The sequence below is a fragment of the Entelurus aequoreus genome, linkage group LG25 (genome assembly GCF_033978785.1).
Source record: "Entelurus aequoreus isolate RoL-2023_Sb linkage group LG25, RoL_Eaeq_v1.1, whole genome shotgun sequence".
Lineage (NCBI taxonomy): Eukaryota > Metazoa > Chordata > Actinopteri > Syngnathiformes > Syngnathidae > Entelurus > Entelurus aequoreus.
In genome coordinates, this window is record NC_084755.1 from 10,486,075 (window position 1) to 10,506,669 (window position 20,595).

The 20,595-nt window shown below is 38.7% G+C and overlaps 2 protein-coding genes across 4 annotated transcripts in view; both read right to left on the minus strand.

Annotated features, from left to right (window-relative positions):
• LOC133642915 (mitochondrial Rho GTPase 1-A-like) overlaps positions 1-7,553 on the minus strand; it is a 35,184-nt gene extending 27,631 nt beyond the window's left edge. The window contains exons 1-2 of the mRNA XM_062037332.1: positions 7,158-7,553; positions 1,748-1,806 (exon numbers count right to left, since the gene is read on the minus strand). Of these exons, the coding sequence (XP_061893316.1) occupies positions 1,748-1,806; positions 7,158-7,194 (96 nt within the window). The 5' untranslated portion in view covers positions 7,195-7,553. The remainder of the gene's footprint in view (positions 1-1,747; positions 1,807-7,157) is intronic.
• A 4,201-nt stretch (positions 7,554-11,754) lies between these two features.
• Positions 11,755-20,594, minus strand: LOC133642885 (arf-GAP with dual PH domain-containing protein 2-like). Of its 3 annotated transcripts, XM_062037297.1 has the most exons (11): positions 20,359-20,594; positions 20,171-20,295; positions 19,997-20,088; positions 16,374-16,462; positions 16,181-16,293; positions 15,963-16,112; positions 15,807-15,890; positions 15,668-15,730; positions 12,300-12,377; positions 11,984-12,212; positions 11,755-11,883 (listed from the first exon to the last, which is right to left on the minus strand). In XM_062037297.1, the coding sequence occupies exons 1-11, from the start codon at positions 20,444-20,446 to the stop codon at positions 11,855-11,857; spliced, it is 1,140 nt and encodes a 379-aa protein (XP_061893281.1). In that variant the 5' UTR covers positions 20,447-20,594; the 3' UTR covers positions 11,755-11,854. The 3 variants fall into 3 exon arrangements, with proteins under 3 accessions (XP_061893281.1, XP_061893280.1, XP_061893282.1); XM_062037296.1 differs by having other exon boundaries at positions 11,839-12,212; XM_062037298.1 differs by having other exon boundaries at positions 11,840-12,212; positions 12,304-12,377.
• Between the last annotated feature and the right edge of the window lies 1 nt (position 20,595).

A 20,595-nucleotide genomic window follows, 5' to 3' on the forward strand; every position in this document is an offset into this window, starting at 1 on the left:
CAATACATCGGTGACACACTTAGCTACTGAGCTAACGTGCTAGCGTCGTTCTCAAATGAAGATAGAAACAAAATAAATAAACCCCTGACTGGAAGGATAGACAGAAGACCAACAATAATATTAAACCATGTACATGTAACTACACGGTTAAAAATTCTCAGCCTGGTAAGGCTTAACTATGCTGTTGCTAACGACGCTAAGGCTAATTTAGCAACTTAGCAACCGGACCTCACAGAACTATGATAAAACATTAGCGCTCCACCTACGCCAGCCAGCCCTCATCTTCCCATCAACAGCCGTGCTCACCTGCATTCCAGCGATCAACGGCGCGACGAAGGACTTCATCCGCGGGTTTGGCGGCAAGCATCGGCTAGGCGTCAGGGTAAGTAGTCCTTGTTGTGTTGCTGTAAGTATTGTAATGCCCCGCAGTGGAGAAGGAGTCACACAGACGAGGATGCGCTGCTCAATCGCTTTATTAACAAGCGGTAACTGGTTGTAGTTCAAAAAGTAACGCACACACATACACGAGCTGCTGTTAGCCAAAACTCACGCTCACACACACTCAAGTTCTCCGCCAACTCACTCGCGCATGCGCGTTCCCCAAACCCTTAAAGACACAGTACACTAATGCAAATATCACAGATATTACAGTATTGTACTTAGCCGCTAAGACACCGATCGATCCCACCTACAACGTTCTTCTTTGCAGTCTCCATTGTTCATTAAACAAATTGCAAAAGATTCACCAACACAGATGTCCAGAATACTGTGGAATTTTGTCGAAGAAAACAAGAGGCTTTTCTATCGGGTCCGATGGGGTCCAACCACTTCCGTTGCTTTTGTGACGTCACGCGCATAAATCATATCCAAAGGAGTTTTTCAACCGGAAGTGTGGCGGGAATTTTAAAATTGCACTTTATAAGTTAACCCGGCCGTATTGGCATGTGTTGCAATGTTAAGATTTCATCATTGATATATAAACTATCAGACTGCGTGGTTGGTAGTAGTGGCTTTCAGTAGGCCTTTAAATACATGATATAATACAGATGTTTTACCATCATCAGAGAAATACAGAATAACACATGGCCAATCAGTCCCACACATGCTGCCCTCAATGATGTTTTGGCTTTTCAACCACTTTTGCTTAAATTTTGCAGATATGTGCTTTGCCGTCATGTCGTGTACCAGTTGTTTTTTTTTAAATGTATATTATGTTTATAAACTCAGGAAATATGTCCCTGGACACATGAGGACTTTGAATATGAACGACTTGGTATCGGATTGATACCCAAATTTGTGGTATCATCCAAAACTAATGTAAAGTATCAAACAACAGAAAAATAAGTGATCATTACATTTTAACAGAAGTGTAGATAGAACATGTTAAAACAGAAAATAAGCAGATATTAACAGTAAATGAACAAGTAGATTAAAACTCAATTTTTACAGCTTGTCCTTTATAATGTTGACAAAGTAATAGAATGGAAAATGACACAATATGTTACTGCATATGTCAGCAGTTAAAGTAGGAGCCTTTGTTTTCTTACTTACTACTAAAAGAAAAGTTGTCTTGTATATTCACTATTTATACATATGTTTAATGTACCTTAAGATTTTTTGTTAAAAAAAGCCAATGCATTTTTTGTGGTGCCCTTAATTTAGAAAAGTATCCAAAGTACCGAAAAGTATCGAAATACATTTTGGTACCGGTACCAAAATATTGGTATCGGGACACCACCAGACTCACCTCATCAGGAAACTCCTCACTGACCAGAGACATTATTAGGGACGTCTTCCCCACTTTGGCTGCACAGAAAAAAGAAAACAGTGTATTATTACTGATATTTCACAAATACTTTGCATGTAATAAATAGCTAAGAGTTGACATTTATAGTTATTTTTTGTCTAATCTGTTTTAGGTTGTAGAAGTACTACACCGTAAAGGTAACCAAAACATTAAATTCTAATCAATAGCCTATAACTCTTAGAATATAAATTGAAAGAGTAAATGAAACCAAATTTCAAGGTATAATGATTGATGATAAATTTAACTGGAAATCTCATGTAAAAAATATACAACATAAAGTAGCAAGAAACACGTCAATAATGAATACAGCAAAACATGTTCTAATCCAAAAATCACTTCATATTCTCTGCTGCTCGCTAGTGTTAGCATATCTGAGTTATTGTGCAGAAATATGCGGAAATAACTACAAAAGTACACTTTATTCATTAACGGTGTTACAAAAAAGATCAGTTAGAATAATACATAATGTTGGATATAGAGAACATACAAACCCTTTATTCATTGAACCCAAAATACTGAAATTCCACAACATAGTGAATTTGCAAACAGCTAAAATTATACACAAAGCAAACTATAACCTGCTAGCCAAGAATATACAATTCTTCTCAACAAAAGAGGAGAAATATAATCTTAGAGAAAAATTTAATTTATAACATTTGTGCGCATGTTAAGACGTTCAGTACATGGAATTAAATGATGGAATGGACTAAGCAAATAAATCAAACAACGTACTAATATGATCTACTTCAAGAAACTCTTCAAACTTAAAGTGTTTACAAGTGTTGGATATGAATTTCAACCATAACCAAGCATGCATCACTATAGCTCTTGTCTCAAAGTAGGTGTACTTTCACCACCTGTCACATCACGTCCTGACTTAAGAGTTTTTTGCTGTTTTCCTATGTGTAGTGTTTTAGTTCTTGTCTTGCGCTCCTATTTTGGTGGCTTTTCCTGTCGCAGTTTCGTGTCTTCCTTTGAACGCTATTCCCTCCACCTGCTTTGTAAAAACAAATCGAGACTATTGAAGTTGTTGCTATCCTTCTTTGTTGATTGTCATGTCATGTACAGATGTACTTTGTGGACGCCGTCTCTGCTCCACACGCTGCAAGTTTTTGCTGTCGTCCAGCATTCTGTTTTTGTTTACTTTGCAGTTATTACTTATGGAGTATATTGTGAATAAATTGAGAACAGGAAGTGAACAAAAGTGTTAGCAACTGCTATGTAAAGGAAAAGGGGTAGGATTAAATAAGCTCTGCTTCTTCCTACTCCTTTTCGAACATGTTGAATAGAGGAACTGGAAATTGTGACGTATCATGTTGTGTGCATGCATGTTCCAAATAAACTCAAACCCAACTCAACTCCACAAAAGAGGAGAAATATAATCGTAGAGAAAGATGTAATTTAAAACATTTGTACGCACGTACAACACTTAAGACCTTTAGTATATCAGTATGTGGAATTAAATTATGGAATGGATTAAGGCTGCAGCTAACGATTATTTTTCTATCGATTAATCTATAGATTATTTTTTTCGATTAATCGGTTAATCTATAGATTATTTTTTCGATTAATCTATAGATTATTTTTCCTTTTACCGATTATTTTTTTAATTCAAAATGAAGATGAAAAAATAAATGTAGGCCCGTTTTTTCAAAAGGCATGGCTTTTATTTACAAAAAAAAAGAAGTATGGCCACTCAGTCAACATTGACAACAACATGACTAAATATTCTGTAACAATGTAAACATTTAAAACTTTTAACATTTAACAAAATTAAAAGTAGCTTATTTGCTTTTTAATGTGCAAATATAAAAGTCAACATCCAGTGCAAATCTTAATATTCTGCAATAGTATAAGCATTTCAAAAGTAAAAGTATTGCTTATTTTGCTTTAAAATGTGCAAAAATAAAGATAAACATCCAATACAAAAAAGTGCAAAACGAAATATTCTGTAACAACAGTGTAAACATTTCAACAAAAGTGAAAGTATTGCTTATTTGCTAAAATGTGCAAAAATAAAGATAAACATCCAATACAAAAAAGTGCCAATCTAAATATTCTGGAGCACTGTAAACATTAAGTATTGCTTTTAAAATGTGCAAAATAAACATCCAGTCCAACACAGTACACAATAACCAATTCTACTCATTCCAGTGAGTGACTAACAGTTGTAATGAAGAAAGGTTAGCATGTGTACATGTTTGGTTCTTTTCTTGTTTACAATATTCCCAGCAGCTGAAAATAGGCGCTCAGAAGGGGTCGATGTGGCTGGAACGAGAGGTAATTAGCCTTCACCTCAAGCCAGGACTGCGAGTGAGCTGAGCTGCAGTTTATATTTCTAGAAGGTCAACGGGCTCATAGTGATGTTACTAGTAGTTGACTGGGAGGTGTTTATTATCATTTGGGGAGAGTCCGCTGCCTGATGCTCACCTGCTAAACACCTATCTGCTCCACCCTGAAGCGCTGACTACATGCGCTCTGAATACACACTGCTGATTGGCTGATAATGCTTCGTATGTACCAATCAGATGGTTGTGTGGGTGGGACAATGCTGCGTGTGTACCAATCAGATGGTTGTGTGGGTGGGACAATGCTGCGTGTGTACCAATCAGATGGTTGTATGGGTGGGACAATGCTGCGTGTGTACCAATCAGATGGTTGTATGGGTGGGACAATGCTGCGTGCTGAGACAGACGCAGAGGAGCGAAGCAGCTTGTTAAGACTTTAGCAGCTAAAGTTAGCTTTAGCTTAGAAACTCGTTCGGTACACCCCCGTGCCGAACCGAAAGCCCCGTACCGAAACGGTTCAATACAAAACACGTACCGTTACACCCCTAGCAGATACAAATGACACATTCATGTTTTTGTGTAATGATGACAACGTATGCTCGCGCGGACGATTGACTAGTTGATGGTTTTCTTTTCAAATGTTCGTTCATAGCCGTTGTGCTGCTATGATAGGCCATTTCCGCTCGACACAGTGTGCATACAACAACATTATTAGGCCGTTTATTGAAATACTCCCACACTTTTGACCACTTTTGGCATGCTTTTCCCCCCTCGCTCGCACCGCTCGCATCGTCTGCTTTGATCGTCTGCTTTGCGGTCCGCCATGACGGTAGTGTGACGTAAATATGCGACGCGTCGACGCACAAAAACGGCGTCGACGTATTTACGTAACCGATGACGTCGACTACGTCGACGCGTCGTTTCAGCCTTAGAATGGATTAAGCAAAGAAATCAAACAATGTACTAATATGATCCACTTCCAAGAAACTCTTCAAACTTAAAGTGTTCACAAAGTACAAAGAAGAAGAACCATGATAAACATTCTGAATTTATTTCATCAATCCATTCATTTTCTAGATTAGCTTACTTATCTAATATTATTTATTTATTTTCAATGGAGTATATTGTGAATAAATTGAGAACAGGAAGTGAACGAAAGTGTTAGCAACTGCTATGTAAAGGAAAAGGGGTAGGATTAAATAAGCTCTGCTTCTTCCTACTCCTTTTCGAACATGTTGAATAGAGAAACTGGAATTTGTGATGCATCATGTTGTATGCATGCAAGTTACGAATAAACCCAAACTCAACTCAACTCAACAAAAGAGGAGAAATATAATCTTAGAGAAAAATCTAATTTAAAACATTTGTACGCACGTACAACACTTAAAACCTTTAGTATATAAATATGTGGACTTAAATTATGGAATGGACTAAGCAAAGAAATCAAACAATGTACTAATATGACCCACTTAAAAAAACTCTTCAAACTTAAAGTGTTTACAAGTGTTGGATATGAATTTAAAACATTACCAACCATGCATCACTATAGCTCTTGTCTCAAAGTAGGTGTACTGTCACATCACGCCCTGACTTATTGAGTTTTTTGCTGTTTTCCTGTGTGTAGTGTTTTAGTTCTTGTCTTGCGCTCCTATTTTGGTGGCTTTTCCTGTCGCCGTTTCGTGTCTTCCTTTGAGCGCTATTCCCTGCACCTGCTTTGTAAAAACAAATTGACACTATTTAAGTTGTTGCTATCCTTCTTTGTTGATTGATTGATGTACTTTGTGGACGCCGTCTCTGCTCCACACACTGCAAGTTTTTGCTGTCGTCCAGCAATCTGTTTTTGTTTACTTTGCAGCCAGTTCAGTTTTAGTTTCGTTTTGCACAGCTCTTCAAACTTAAAGTGTTCACAAAGTACAAAGAAGAAGAACCATGATAAACATTCTGAATTTATTTCATCCATCCATTTATTTTCTAGATTAGCTTACTTAGCTAATATTATTGATTTATTTTCAAACTCAACTCCACTCAACAAAAGAGGAGAAATATAATCTTAGAGAAAAATCTAATTTAAAACATTTGTACGCACGTACAACACTTAAAACCTTTAGTATATCAGTATGTGGAATTAAATTATGGAATGGATTAAGCAAAGAAATCAAACAATGTACTAATATGATCCACTTCAAGAAACTCTTCAAACTTTAAGTGTTTACAAGTGTTGGATATGAATTTAAACCATAACCAAGCATGCATCACTATACCTCTTGTCTCAAAGTAGGTGTACTTTCACCCCCTGTCACATCACGCCCTGCTGTTTTCCTGTGTGTAGTGTTTTAGTTCTTGTCTTGCGCTCCTATTTTAGTGGCTTTTCCTGTCGCAGTTTCGTGTCTTCCTTTGAACGCTATTCCCTGCACCTGCTTTGTAAAAACAAATCAAGACTATTGAAGTTGTTGCTATCCTTCTTTGTTGATTGATTGATGTACTTTGTGGACGCCGTCTCTGCTCCACACGCTGCAAGTTTTTGCTGTCGTCCAGCAATCTGTTTTTGTTTACTTTGCAGCCAGTTCAGTTTTAGTTTCGTTTTGCACAGCTCTTCAAACTTAAAGTGTTCACAAAGTACAAAGAAGAAGAACCATGATAAACATTCTGAATTTATTTCATCCATCCATTCATTTTCTAGATTAGCTTACTTAGCTAATATTATTGATTTATTTTCAATGGAGTATATTGTGAATAAATTGAGAACAGGAAGTGAACAAAAGTTTTAGCAACTGCTATGCAAAGGGAAAGGTAGGATTAAATAAGCTCTGCTTCTTCCTACTCCTTTTCAAACATGTTGAATAGAGAAACTGGAAATTGTGACGTATCATGTTGTATGCATGCAAGCTACAAATAAACTCAAACCCAACTCTTATGGGATGATTATAGTGTGTGTAGATATTATGAAGTTGAGTAGTTGCTACACACATGAACATATAGAAGTGTTAGCAATTAGCTCCCAGGCTAACATACACTTTAAGCGGATAAAGCGCTTTGCCGCCTCGCAGACACTCGCTACTTACGTTCCCCGACGAGTAATATCCTCACGTCCTTCCTCATGTTTCAATTGTCTTGTATTTGATGGAAAAGACAGCTTATTACTTCATGTAGTCGCCTTGTTCGCCTCCTGCAGTTTATATTTAACGCCAGGCCTGTCAAACTGCCTTTGTAGGACAAAACGGACGCTCAGTTGTCGGTGTCGCTCTCCTCCTTCCTTACGCCTTCAGTCCATGCGAGCACTTGGGACATTTTAAAAGGCGCATTTTGCTTTCCGTCCGTGTTTTTTTTGTGAATGGCATTCGCGAGTGTTTCGGCGGCTACGTAGCATTTCAGTTGTTGGGACGAGCACGCCTGACCTCCACTACCGCCCGGCAAGTACGGGGAGCCGTGCTAGGACAAACTTCATGTGGACAACATACCATGCTGTATACTGACCCCTGGCGGCACTGAGGGGAACTGGAGTTATGAAATCAACCTGTCCTTCACGGTAAAGTATATTCATTTTAGAATATTCGAATAGACTGTCTTGTATAATCATTCACATTTGATGAAGAGTTATATATATATATATATATATATATATATATATATATATATATATATATATATATATATATATATATATATATATATATATATATATATATATATATATATATATATATATATATATATATATTTTAAACCAATACAATATACACTATATTTCTTAAAAGTATTTGGTCACCCATCCAAATGATGAGAATCAGGTGTCCTAATCACTTGGCCCAGTGTATAAAATCAAGCACTTAGGCATGGAGACTGTTCCTACAAACATTTGTGAAATAATGGGCCGCTCTCAGTGATTTCCAGCGTGGAACTGTCATAGGATGCCACCTGTGCAACAAATCCAGTGGTGAAATTTCCTCGCTCCTAAATATTCCAAAGTCAACTTTCGGCAGTGATGGGTTGATGAGGCGTCATGAAGCATTTCGACACATTGCAAAACTGTATTGATACTGTGTCACTAAATACTGACATCTGCTGGACATTAAAAATCCCTACAGGCAACCTATGGACCGACTCAACTGACACTGATTTTTCGACCTAGTATATACAATAATATAAACCAAGTCATTGTATTTCATTTAGGATTATTTCGTATATTCATTTAAATAAAAATATATTTTTATCTTTTTTAGATACAGTCAATAAATAATGTGAACATGTATCATAACAAGGAAATCTAAGAGAACCGTGTTGTGAATGAGGATGCTTGTGGACTGGGATTTTATTTTTTTTACACATTTTTATTAAAAAAAACAGTTTTTCCAACGTATTATTTAGACCAGTGGTTCTCAAATGGGGGTACGCGTACCCCTGGGGGTACTTAAAGGTATGCCAAGGGGTACGTGAGATTTTTTTTTAATATTCTAAAAATGGCAACAATTCAAAAATCCTTTATAAATATAAATAAAAACCTATCTTTTTTTCCAAATAGTTCAAGAAAGACCACTACAAATGAGCAATATTTTGCACTGTTATACAATTAATAAATCAGAAACTGATGGCAGAGTGCTGTATTTTACTTCTTTATCTCTTTTTTTCAACCAAAAATGCTTTGCTCTGATTAGGGGGTACTTGAATTAAAAAAAAAAATCACAGGGGGTACATTACTGAAAAAAGGTTGAGAACCACTGATTTAGACGATTTCTCTTCCTAGTTATTATTTCTCCGGCTGTAGAAAAGACCCGCTCACAAGGCACAGAGGAGACGTCAGTACGACACAGTTCGCGTATCGGTCACGTGACCGAAACAGCTCATGATCGGTCACGTGACTTTCTAAAAACGGTACGCGCACCGACACAGGGTTTTGCTCTATGAGCTCGACGCATGTGCCGATGCATCGGTGTTGCCGGACACATCACTAACTTTCGGCTTTATTATAAGAAAAGTAAAGAGTTTGGGAACAACAGCAACTCAGCCACCAAGTGGTAGGCCACGTAAACTGACAGGGAGTGGTCAGCGGATGCTGAAGCGCATAGTGCAAAGACTTTCTGCACAGTCAGTTGCTACAGACCTTCCAATTAGCCCACGTACAGTACGCAGAGAGATTCATGGAGTGGGTTTCCATGGCCGAGCAGCTGCGTCTAAGCCATACATCACCAAGTCCAATGCAAAGCGTCAGATGCAGTGGTGTAAAGCACGTTGCCACTGGACTCTAGAGCAGTGGAGACGCCTTCTCTGGAGTGATGAATCACGCTTTTCCATCCGGCAATCTGATGGACGAGTCTGGGTTTGGATTTTGCCAGGAGAACGGTACATTTCGGACTGCATTGTGCCGAGTGTGAAATTTGGTGGAGGAGGAATCATGGTGTGGGGTTGTTTTTCAGGAGTTGGGCTTGGCCCCTTAGTTCCAGTGAAAGGAACTTTGAATGCTCCCGGATACCAAAAAATGTTGGACAATTCCATGCTCCCAACCTTGTGGGAACAGTTTGGAGTGGGCCCCTTCCTCTTCAAACATGAGCAAGCTCTATAAAGACATGGATGACAGAGTCTGGTGTGGATGAACTTGACTGGCCTGCACAGAGTCCTGACCTGAACCCGATAGAACGCCTTTGGGAGGAATTAGAACGGAGACCTCACCAATGCGCTTTTGGAAGAATGGTGGAAAATTCCTATAAACACACTCCGCAACCTTGTGGACAGCCTTCCCAGATGAGATGAAGCTGTAATAGCTGCAAAAGGTGGACCGACATCACATTGAACCCTATGGGTTAGGCATGGGATGGCACTTCAAGTTCATATGTGAGTCAAGGCAGGTGGCCAAATACTTTTGGCAATATAGTGAATATTGGAACACTGAGCACTTCCCTCAATTTTGGTGATTGTTAAATGTCCCGGCGACCCAAAAGGGTCTCAGTCATTAGTGTTAAAAATGTGTCATATTTTTGTTTATGTTCCAACACTTTAATACACAGGTGTCAAACTCAAGTCCCGGGGGCCAAATCTGGCTCGCCACATTATTTTATGTGGCCCGCGAAAGCCTGGAAATAATATGCTTAATCGTTTCATACTAAATATTTTTGTTCTTTGCCTTTTGACATTAAAAATCATGTACTGCATATCTTTTAAAATTCAATATGATCAAAATCAAAATATTATATTATCATGTATTCCATGTGGCCCTGCGATGAGGTAGCGACTTGTCCAGGTTGTACCCCGCCTTCCGCCCGAATGCAGCTGAGATAGGCTTCAGCACCCCCCGCGACCCCGAAAGGGACAAGCGTTAGAAATTGGATGGATGGTATTCCAAAAGTATGTTTTGTTAAAATAAAGGTAAATACTGTACTTAAATATCTGCAACAAATGATCAATCAAATTGTAGACTGTAAAATTGACAATAGATTTTACGGTTAAATTCCGCCGGCTGAGTTTTTTTTTTACCGTAAAATCAACTTTGGTACTGTTTTTTTTTCCATATACAGTAAGACATTAAAAAACAAACAAAAAAAACATTAAAACAAGATATTACGGTACGAAAAAAAGGCAGCCTTGTTGCTTTAATTTGACCACTAAAACAGTGGTATTGTTTCTCCACTCCATTCCATTTATTAAATTTTTTATATGCTGTAAAAAACCCACTGCTTTTACTTTAAAATTTTGGTGACTAAGCTGCCAGTTAAAGAAAAATTGTGATATTTTTGCAGCTTGTGTAAAAAAAAAATATTGTTAATGTATTAAATATATACATACATGTATTTTCATATATTACTCATTGTTAAAAGCGGACCTCTGAGGGCAACCATAACTGCGATGTGGCCCTCAATTAAAACAAGTTTGACACCCCTGCTTTAATATCTGTAGATGAACTTCAGATATAGCTGTTGATAGTTTTTTTTTTAAATGTTTTATACCCTTTTTGTCAAAACTCTTTTTTTAAAAGGAAAATCACCACATATGCAATATTTTCTACCAAAAAATGTTCAAAGTGGATTTTTTTATGTGAATTAATTGGAGTCTAAATCAGGTAAATAATTCATAACATTGCTTTTAGTTCATAATTTTTTGTACAATGACAGTTAAAAAAAAAAAAAATCACACTAAAGGGTCTCGGAGATCCAAGAGGCCACCGACTCATAAAAGTGTTAAAAAATAACAATAGGTATATCAATATATATTATTTACTTTTAACACTTAAATCTCTACATCAAATCCAACATTTTCTCTTTATATTAAACCTGTTTGCTGTTTTTAATGTTGTTTTTTTTGTAATATTATTTTTAAAATGTGCTGCGGGCCTTTAAAAAATTAGATTCTGGGCCACACTTTGGACACCCCTGCACTAGCCCAAATTGAAATGTTAACATAACGATACAGCATTAGTTAATCCAAATATGTGAGACATATTTGGTCACTGAGAACAATCAGTTGGTTTGTGTGTAGGTTTCCCATTTTAAGCTTACCATAGCATGAATATGGCAGTTTTAAGATGAATCTCCTAAAAATGTCACCCACCGTGTACTAATTCGCACAACTGAATAGCACAAAATGTCCTCAAGATCTCTTGAGCGTTATGAAAACATGGTTACAGTTAAGATTTGGAATACAGTATGATAAAGAATAATATAATTATTTGAACAGTAATTGAAAATTTATTGACATATTTACCACCACAGCAAGATGATTTCCTAATACAATGTACAAAACAATGCTTAATGTCCTGTCACACCCCCGATGTTCACCGTTTATTCCTGATGTTGGCCTCAGCTGCAAAGACAAGCAAAAAATGTGCATGCATACACAGTACGCCTATCTTTGATTTTATTCTGGAACATTATTGCCAAATTACTCTTCTTGATATGCTTACTGGCGTAATCCTGTGGTACCATGGGCCTGGATATGACCTGCCCGAGGGCATCCAGCCACTCTCTCTGTTCCTCCTCGTGCTGGCACATAAACACAAACTGCCGGTCGGGCGTCTCCATGGTGATGCCAGACTTCCATTTGTTTCCACGTGTGTGTTTGGGAGCACAGTCGCTAACAGAGTAACTGTTGTTTTCTGTGCCAATGAAGATGACCCCAAGCTCTTCTGCGTCCTGTATTAACACAAACAGCAGTAAGGTTAACTGTAATGTCACGGTTTGGCAAGGAATCTGTCATTAGAATTTGATGTCTATTCTCACCAACCGGCCTTTGAAGTAGAGCAACTTCCTGTTATGAGAGTCCAAAATAAACCATCTTTTTTTGAAAGGCTCCTTTTGCTGAAAAATATAAATACATTAAATATAATACAACAACATAATAACTAGATGAAGGAATTGCGTGTGAATGCTCCAATGCTGAAGTTGAATTGAAATCATGGATTTTTTTTTAGAATTGTTGAAGTAGAGCACACAATTCCCAAACAGGCTGAATATTTTGAAGTTTGAACAATTTGAATCATATGAAAAATGTGGGAGTTGTGGAACTTTGAAGAATGTCCCATTGATTTCAATGGGATTTTCCCAAAAATTTGGGAATTTTTTTGTAAATGGTAAAAAACTTGACTGGTCTGAATGAGTTGAAATGGTTGGTGTTGGAATTTTTCAAATCGGTGGAGAAATGTTGAAGTAGTAACATGTTGAATTGAGAAATGGTATAATGGAATTCCTGGAAAACCGGGAATTTTTCCATTTAAAAAAACAACTTGTTTTTTTTGTCCTGATTAAGAGAAATGTTTTGACGGTGCAACGGTTGAAGAGGGTTGAAAAATGTGGGAGGAGTAATCACCAGAAAAAAGGGTGAAAATAGGGCTTTGGAAAACCAGGAATTCTGGAAAATCTTGGAATTTATTTGAACTTGGAAAAAAGCTAGTTTCAATTTCCAGGATGGTGGAATGTGTTGAAGGTGCAATGGTTTGAATAAGTTGAAAAATGTGGAAATGGTGGAAGTTTGAAAAATGACCAATTCCTTTTGAATGGGAAAAATCTCCCGGAAAACCTGGAATTCCGGGTAATCTGGGAATTTGTCAAGGGAAAGCCCGCAATTCTCGAATAGGCTGAACAGTTTGAAGTTGGAACGGTTTGAATCGGGTGAAAAATGTGGAAGGTAGAACGCGCCAAAATCTGGAGAAGAAGAAGTTGAAGTTTAAGAAATAGAAGAAATTTGGTGTAGAAAACAATGTGTGAATGCTTTGGAGCATTCACACAATTAAACAATAAAAAAACAATATACAGGTGAAACTCAAAACAACTTAATATCGTGGAAAAAGTTCATTCAGGTCGGCAAATTAGCTTCATATGTAAAACTAATATGTGATATAAACTCATTACATGCAAAGTGAGTAATGTTAAGCCTTTGTTATAATTTTGATGATCATGGCTTAGTTTTTGAAAACCAAATTTTATGAGATTTTCAATTGGAGGTTTTCATAAACTGTAAGCCATTATTATCAAAATTATATCAAAAGCAGGCTTGACATATCTCAAGTTGCATGTTATGAGCCTATGTCATGTATTAGATTCATGTTTTAAATCTAATTCCTACAATAAACAAACCTTTGCACAATATTCAAATTTTGTTAGATTCAACTGTATAGATGGAAACAAATATATCCAGGTGTGATTGGTAGTCGTTTGGCACCACCTGCTGGTTTGCGTGTATCTCTGTACCCCACATGCTGTAGCTGTCTAATTAAATGTGGCAGCATTTTATTAGGTTTTTTTTACTGCCAGAAGTGCTTCAAACATCTCAGATTGAATACATATTTTTTTAATTCTAAACTGGGAAAGACATTGTTTTTGCATTTGCTAGGGCTGCAGCTATCGATCATCTTAGTAATCGAGTAATCTATCGACTATTTTGTTTGAATAATATGATAAAACGCTATTCATTAAACAATCAAAGCAACAGAGTGTAAATCGGAGCTTTTTCCTAATAGCAATTAATCGATTAATTGTTGCAGCCTTAGCGTTTTATTCAAAATGGCTATTTTAAAGGCCTACTGAAAGCCACTACTACCGACCACGCAGTCTGATAGTTTATATATCAATGATGAAATCTTAACATTGCAACACATGCCAATACGGCCGGGTTAACTTATAAAGTGCAATTTTACATTTCCCGGGGAACTTCCGGTTCAAAACGCCTTTGAGGATGACGTATGCGCGTGACGTAGCCAGTAGAACACAGGTATGGCTTCCCCACTGAAGCCAATACGAAATAGCTGTTTTCGTCATTATTCCACAGTATTCTGGACATCTGTGTTGGTGAATCTGTTGCAATTTGTTCATTGCATTACGGAGAAAGAAGCTGAGCAAGCAAAGAAGAAAGTTGTCGGTGCGAAGCGGAGTATTTTGCGAGGGAAGTCAGCAACACAACACAGCCAGTGTTTCATTGTTTACATTCCCGGAAGATGCAGTCAAGATCGAAGAACTCGGACAACAGAGACTCTTACCAGGAGGACTTTGACTTCGTTAACAGACGCAGATGCGATACCGTGAGTACGCTTCCAAACATTTGATCGCTTGCTATAACTAGCTCGAGCTAGTAGCTAGGAGCTAGCATAACAAACACCTAGGTGTTTGTTATGCGGGATTAATTTGTGGCATATTAAATATAAGCCTGGTTGTGTTGTGGCTAATAGAGTATATATATGTCTTGTGTTTATTTACTGTTGTAGTCATTCCCAGCTGAATATCAGGTCCCACCCGCGCGCTTCCAAACATTTGATTGCTTGCCCGTACGTGCGTGTCATGTACGTAACTTTGGTTAAATATATAAGCTTTATGAACCTTGGGTTAGGTGAACGGTTCTTTGGGCTGAGTGAGTGTGTGTGTTGTGCAGGTGTTTGAATTGTATTGGCTGGTTATATATACGGGATCCCGTCCATATTACCCGCTCGAGCTATAACTAGCTCGAGCTAGTAGCTAGGAGCTAGCATAACAAACACCTAGGTGTTTTTATGTGGGATTAATTTGTGGCATATTAAATATAAGCCTGGTTGTGTTGTGGCTAATAGAGTATATATATGTCTTGTGTTTATTTACTGTTTTAGTCATTTCCAGCTGAATATCAGGTCACCCCCGGCTCTCACAGCATCTTCCCTATCTGAATCGCTTCCACTCCCCACTAGTCCTTCACTTGCACTTTACTCATTCACAAATCTTTCTTCATCCTCGCTCAAATTAATGGGTAAATAGTCGCTTTCTCGGTCCGAATCTCTCTCACTTCATGCGGCCATCATTGTAAACAATAGGGAACTTTGCGTATATGTTCAATTGACTACGTCACGCTACTTACGGTAGGGGAAAGCCTTTTTTTATCAGATACCAAAATTTGCGATCTTTATCGTCGTCGTTCTATACTAAATCCTTTCAGCAAAAATATGGCAATATCGCGAAATGATCAAGTATGACACATAGAATAGATCTGCTATCCCCGTTTAAATAAAAAAAAGTCATTTCAGTAGGCCTTTAAAACATACTAACAATTGTGGCAGTGGAAGAAATACATACATTACTAAATATTCAAGTATTTCATAAGGTATGATTCTTGGTGTGTAGGAACTTACCAAAGGCCCTGTCTTTTCCATGTATCCCTCTTTGGGGTAATTGTGCATAATATTGCTTATCAGCTGACAAGGAGATCAAGACAAGGTTCAGGCATCAAGAAAAATAAAATTGTTCATTAAAAAAGATTCGGATGCTTACATCTGCTTCGGTTGCGGTGGGGTACGCTGTCTTTAGGTACTTATAGCGAACGGCACGAAGGGCGTTGTACCATGTGACTATTTCCTAGGGTACCAAAAGAAAGTGTCAGCAGCTTCAGAAAGACAGCCAGTAAGAATAATTAGGATGAACTGACACCTCAGGACTCTCATGATAAACAAAAAGATTCCTAGTGTGGACTCTGTTGAGGTAAGTAATCTGCATCCCATGGGGATGACCTATCTTCTCTGGTTGAAAAGTCACGTTCAGGTCCTTGATAGCGATGACGGCTTTTGGGCCTTTGGACTCCTGAACGAAACAAAGAAATCCATTCACTCATTCATGCGGGTGAAAAGAGCGGTGGGATATCAACTCACATTTTCCTTGTTGTAGTAAAGCAGAGTAAAATCTGGCTCTGACAGAACAAACTTCCTCTTTAGAAACTGTGACTTCACCTTTCCTTTCTTCCACAGCATCCCTTCATAGAAGCCTGCGGTCAAACAGACACTGGAACCTTCTCAAAACAAGAATAGTCCACTCATAGATGGAATAATATGATTAAAACAGCACCTGTGGTATAAAATGGAGGTGGATACTTGGTTTCTCCTGTAAATTCCTTTCGTTCATATTTGGCCCGGATCCACTGCTCTCTTAAAACGCTGAGGGGGAAACAAATATGGAAGAGTCACTGCAGCATTACTTTATATATCGCTTATTCTAAAATGTAATTTCCATTCACATTTGCATCAGTTTTTTACACAATACTACTAGTGTACTTACACAATGGGATATATTCATTATTAACCCTTGTGTGGTGTTCATATTGTTGTTACTCAGCCAGTGTTTGTGGGACTGATGGACCCGTTGCATTTTGTGGCTTTTAATGCCTCATAATCAAACACTTTTATGTTAAAATACTGAATAGATGTTTACCTTATCCCAAAAAACATCTGTAATGAAGTGCTTCGAGAGGCTGGTAAAGGAATACATTGTCTCCAGACTTCCCCCCACATTCGACCCATACCAGTTTGCTTATCGCCCTAACCGCTCCACAGAGGACGTCATCTCCTCTGCACTCCACCTGAGCTTAGAACATCTGGAAGGAAAGGACACACATTGCAGATGTTGTTTCTGGACTTCAGCTCAGCATTCAACACCATCATCCCGCAGCATTTGGTGAGCAAACTGGCCCCCCTTGGATTCAGTACCCCCCTATGCAACTGGCTGCTTGACTTCCTCACAAACAGACCCCAGTCTGTGAGAGTGGGCGACAACACCTCCAGTGCCATCTCCCTGAGCACCGGCTCCCCCCAGGACTGCGTCCTGAGTCCGCTGCTGTTCACGTTGATGACCCATGACTGCTGCGCCAGGTCCACTACTAACCACATTGTGAAGTATGCAGACGACACAACAGTAGTGTGCCTCATCCGTGACAACAACGACATGGACTACAGGGAGGAGGATAAACATCTGGCGGACTGGTGCAGAACCAACAACTTGGTCCTGAACGTCAACAAGACCAAGGAGATCATCGTCGACTTCAGGAAGCACCAGTCCAGCCACACTCCACTCTTCATCAACGGCACAGCAGTGGAGATGGTAAGCAGCACCAAGTTCCTGGGGGTGCAGATAACTGACAATATAACCTGGTCCCTACACACCGGAGCTCTTGTAAAAAGAGCTCAGCAGCGCATGCACTTTTTGCGTCGGATGAAAAGAGCACAGCTCTCTCCCCCCCATTTTCATAATCGACAGAGGCACTATAGAGATGTCTGGACTGGAGCCTGCAGTGCCTCAGACTGGAAGTATCTGCAGAGAGTGGTGAGGACGGTGGAAAAGATCATCAGGACTCCTCTTCCTCCTATCCAGGAGATCGCAAAAAAGCCGCTGCCTGACCAGGGCTCAGAAAATATGCAGAGACTCCTCCCACCCCCACCAAGGACTGTTTTCACTGCTGGACTCTAGAAAGAGATTCCGCAGCCTCCGTAGCAGAACCTCCAGGTTCCGTAACAGCTTCTTCACTCAGGCTGTAAGACTCTTGAACGCATCATAATAATCCCCCCAATAACGTATTAACTGGCTGGAATATAAAGACAATATAACATACATCCATAAACGTGGATGCATATGCAAAAGTGCAATATATTTATCTGTACAGTAATCTAGTTATTTATATCTGCACCTTATTGCTTTTTTATCCTGCACTACCATGAGCTAATGCAACGAAATTTCGTTCTTATCTGTACTGTAAAGTTCAAATTTTAATGACAATAAAAAGTAAGTCTAAGTCTAAGACCCACAAACACTGGCTGAATAACAACAATATGAACGTTGCATGGAAATTTCTCTTCCAGTTTCTGCATCCCACAGGGATTCTTCTTTTGTGTTTCTGCACCTGCGGTTCCCACACAAGGTTGCAACATTGTTTGTCAACACGATCTGCTCTCATTTTCTCGCACATTTGACCCAATGATGTTCTGTGTACCTACACTCTGTCCTCCCCCTGTCTAGGCCTGCTGTGTGTGTGGGTGGGTGCGTGCGTGTGGTACACAGAACATCAATTTCCACACTTCTATTAGCCTCGGGTCCAGTGGACCCAGACATCTTATATGTAATATAAATGTGTAGGGGGGGTGTATGGTGTGTGTTCATTAAATATGTATTCTGATTTATGTTCTTCACAGAAAATGAGCCAAAGCCAGTGAGTCTCAGTTTGAAAAATTAATTAATTGTGTCATTTTTCTTTTAATAAAAATCGAAAACGGGTCCCACACACCCGAACACCACACAAGGGATAAAATGATATATTATAATGATATGACAGTCTCTGAGTTTTAATTGTTTTACCTTTGAGCCTAGTTTAATTCTTAAGAATGACATGTAATAGATAACACACGGTGATGTCTGTCCTCTGGTCAAAAATGCCAAAACAACAAACTTATATTAAAATTATTTTAATCTATGTAGAATTACTTCCCACAGAACATTTTTACATTAATAGTTTTATGTATGCAAGAACAGTAGTTAATAATAATTATCATCCTAAAATAAAACTAAAACTAATGCACTTTAAAATCAAGTGATACAAAAAAAGAAATTGCGGAGTTTAATGATAAACAAAGTAAGCCCATTCTGTGCTATAGCCTACTTCCAGAGGATTTTCTTTCTAAATTAACTAAATAAAAACATTTGCTAATTATTATTCACCTAATATTTACACACACTGAAATCATTACAGCCAGGTGGTCTGTTTTACTTAATAGGGGGGTGGTGTGGCATGGCAGGTAGAGCAGCCATGCCAGAAACTTGAGGGTTGCAGGTTGCCATCCAAATCACCGCCGTTGTGCCCTTGGGCAGGACACTTCACTCTTGCCCCCAGTGCCGCTCACACTGGTGAATGAATGAATAAATGAATGATGGGTGGTGGTCAGAGGGGCCGCCAACTGGCAGCCATACATACATCAGTCTACCCCAGGGCAGCTGGGGCTACAAATGTAGCTTACCACCACCAGGTGTGAATGTGGAGTAAATGAATGATGGGTTCTCACTTCTCTCATCAACAGTTACCAAAACAATTGACAGTGCAGGAAGAAGGGGGCTTAACTAGAAACTTAAGTCACAACAAGAGCAGTAATATGTTCCGACCAATTAAAAATGGTGGAAGATTTTAAAAAGTTTTGGCCGATGTTGTGGCTTCACATCGCAGATTTTTTGAAGGGGATTTCCAACATTTTTTTAAAGCATATTCTACAACATTTTTGGACTGCATTAACCATTTTTAAGAATGATAATGGCAAAATGAATTTAAAATAGCAATACTACAGTAGTATTGGCCACTAGATGAGACCAAACCATTCAGAGTTATCATGGCCACTGATTGTCTCAGTCTCAGGCAGCATTAGCATATTGGAATAAAACAAAGTTTTAAGGATAGTAAAGTGTTATATTTCATGTCAATAGGGCTCTCATAAGGTTAAAAACATATTCAGAAGGTAAAAAAACAGTTTTAATGCTCCAACTATGAACATATTCCATTTAGTATTTTGCGAAAATTCATTTATTGTGGTCATAATTATCCGCAATAAACGAGGTATGACTACAGTCATAACATGGACAGTTGTTGCACTCCTTTGTGGGTGGTGCTAATCATTCAGAATAATTTTTGTTGGTTTCAATAAGCTAAAAATACTTACGCAGAGTCAGTCTGCTGCGGCCGGTAGTAGTAAGGAGGAAGTGCTTTTTCGTATAAAGCTGTGGCTCTGGCATTGCCATTTGATTTCATTAACTTCCCCCAAGTACAGAAAAAACAAGCATAAATATTAAACCGGTCAATGAAGATACTATAATTTGTGTTTGTGGGTCCATACCTCAACAAGTTCATCTTCCCAGTTGTCAAGCTTTATGGACTTGACTCGGCTGGATAGGTTGCGATGAATGCCAGAACAGTTTAAACAGACAAACAAACCCAACTTGTAAGACGCCCAGTCTGGATCTGAAAGGACAAGATTGTAGGGTTAAGTGTCAATCCCAAACTGAACACACGAGGAGGCCCCACCCGGTGCTCCGCAGTCTGCACAGTGGCTGTTCTGCGGCAGCTTCACCAGCTCCTGTAGGATCCGTTTGTTTTGCTCCCAGTTTGCCATGTCACGATTTCAACATCCCAGCCTTCAAGTGTGGCATGGCGCCTACATAGGTTCACAAGTGGCCAGCATGCGACCAACAAAAAAAGGTTTCTGAAATGAAAAGTGGAACTTGCGAGGGATGTCACAACACAAGGTCGTCCTTCCTCCTA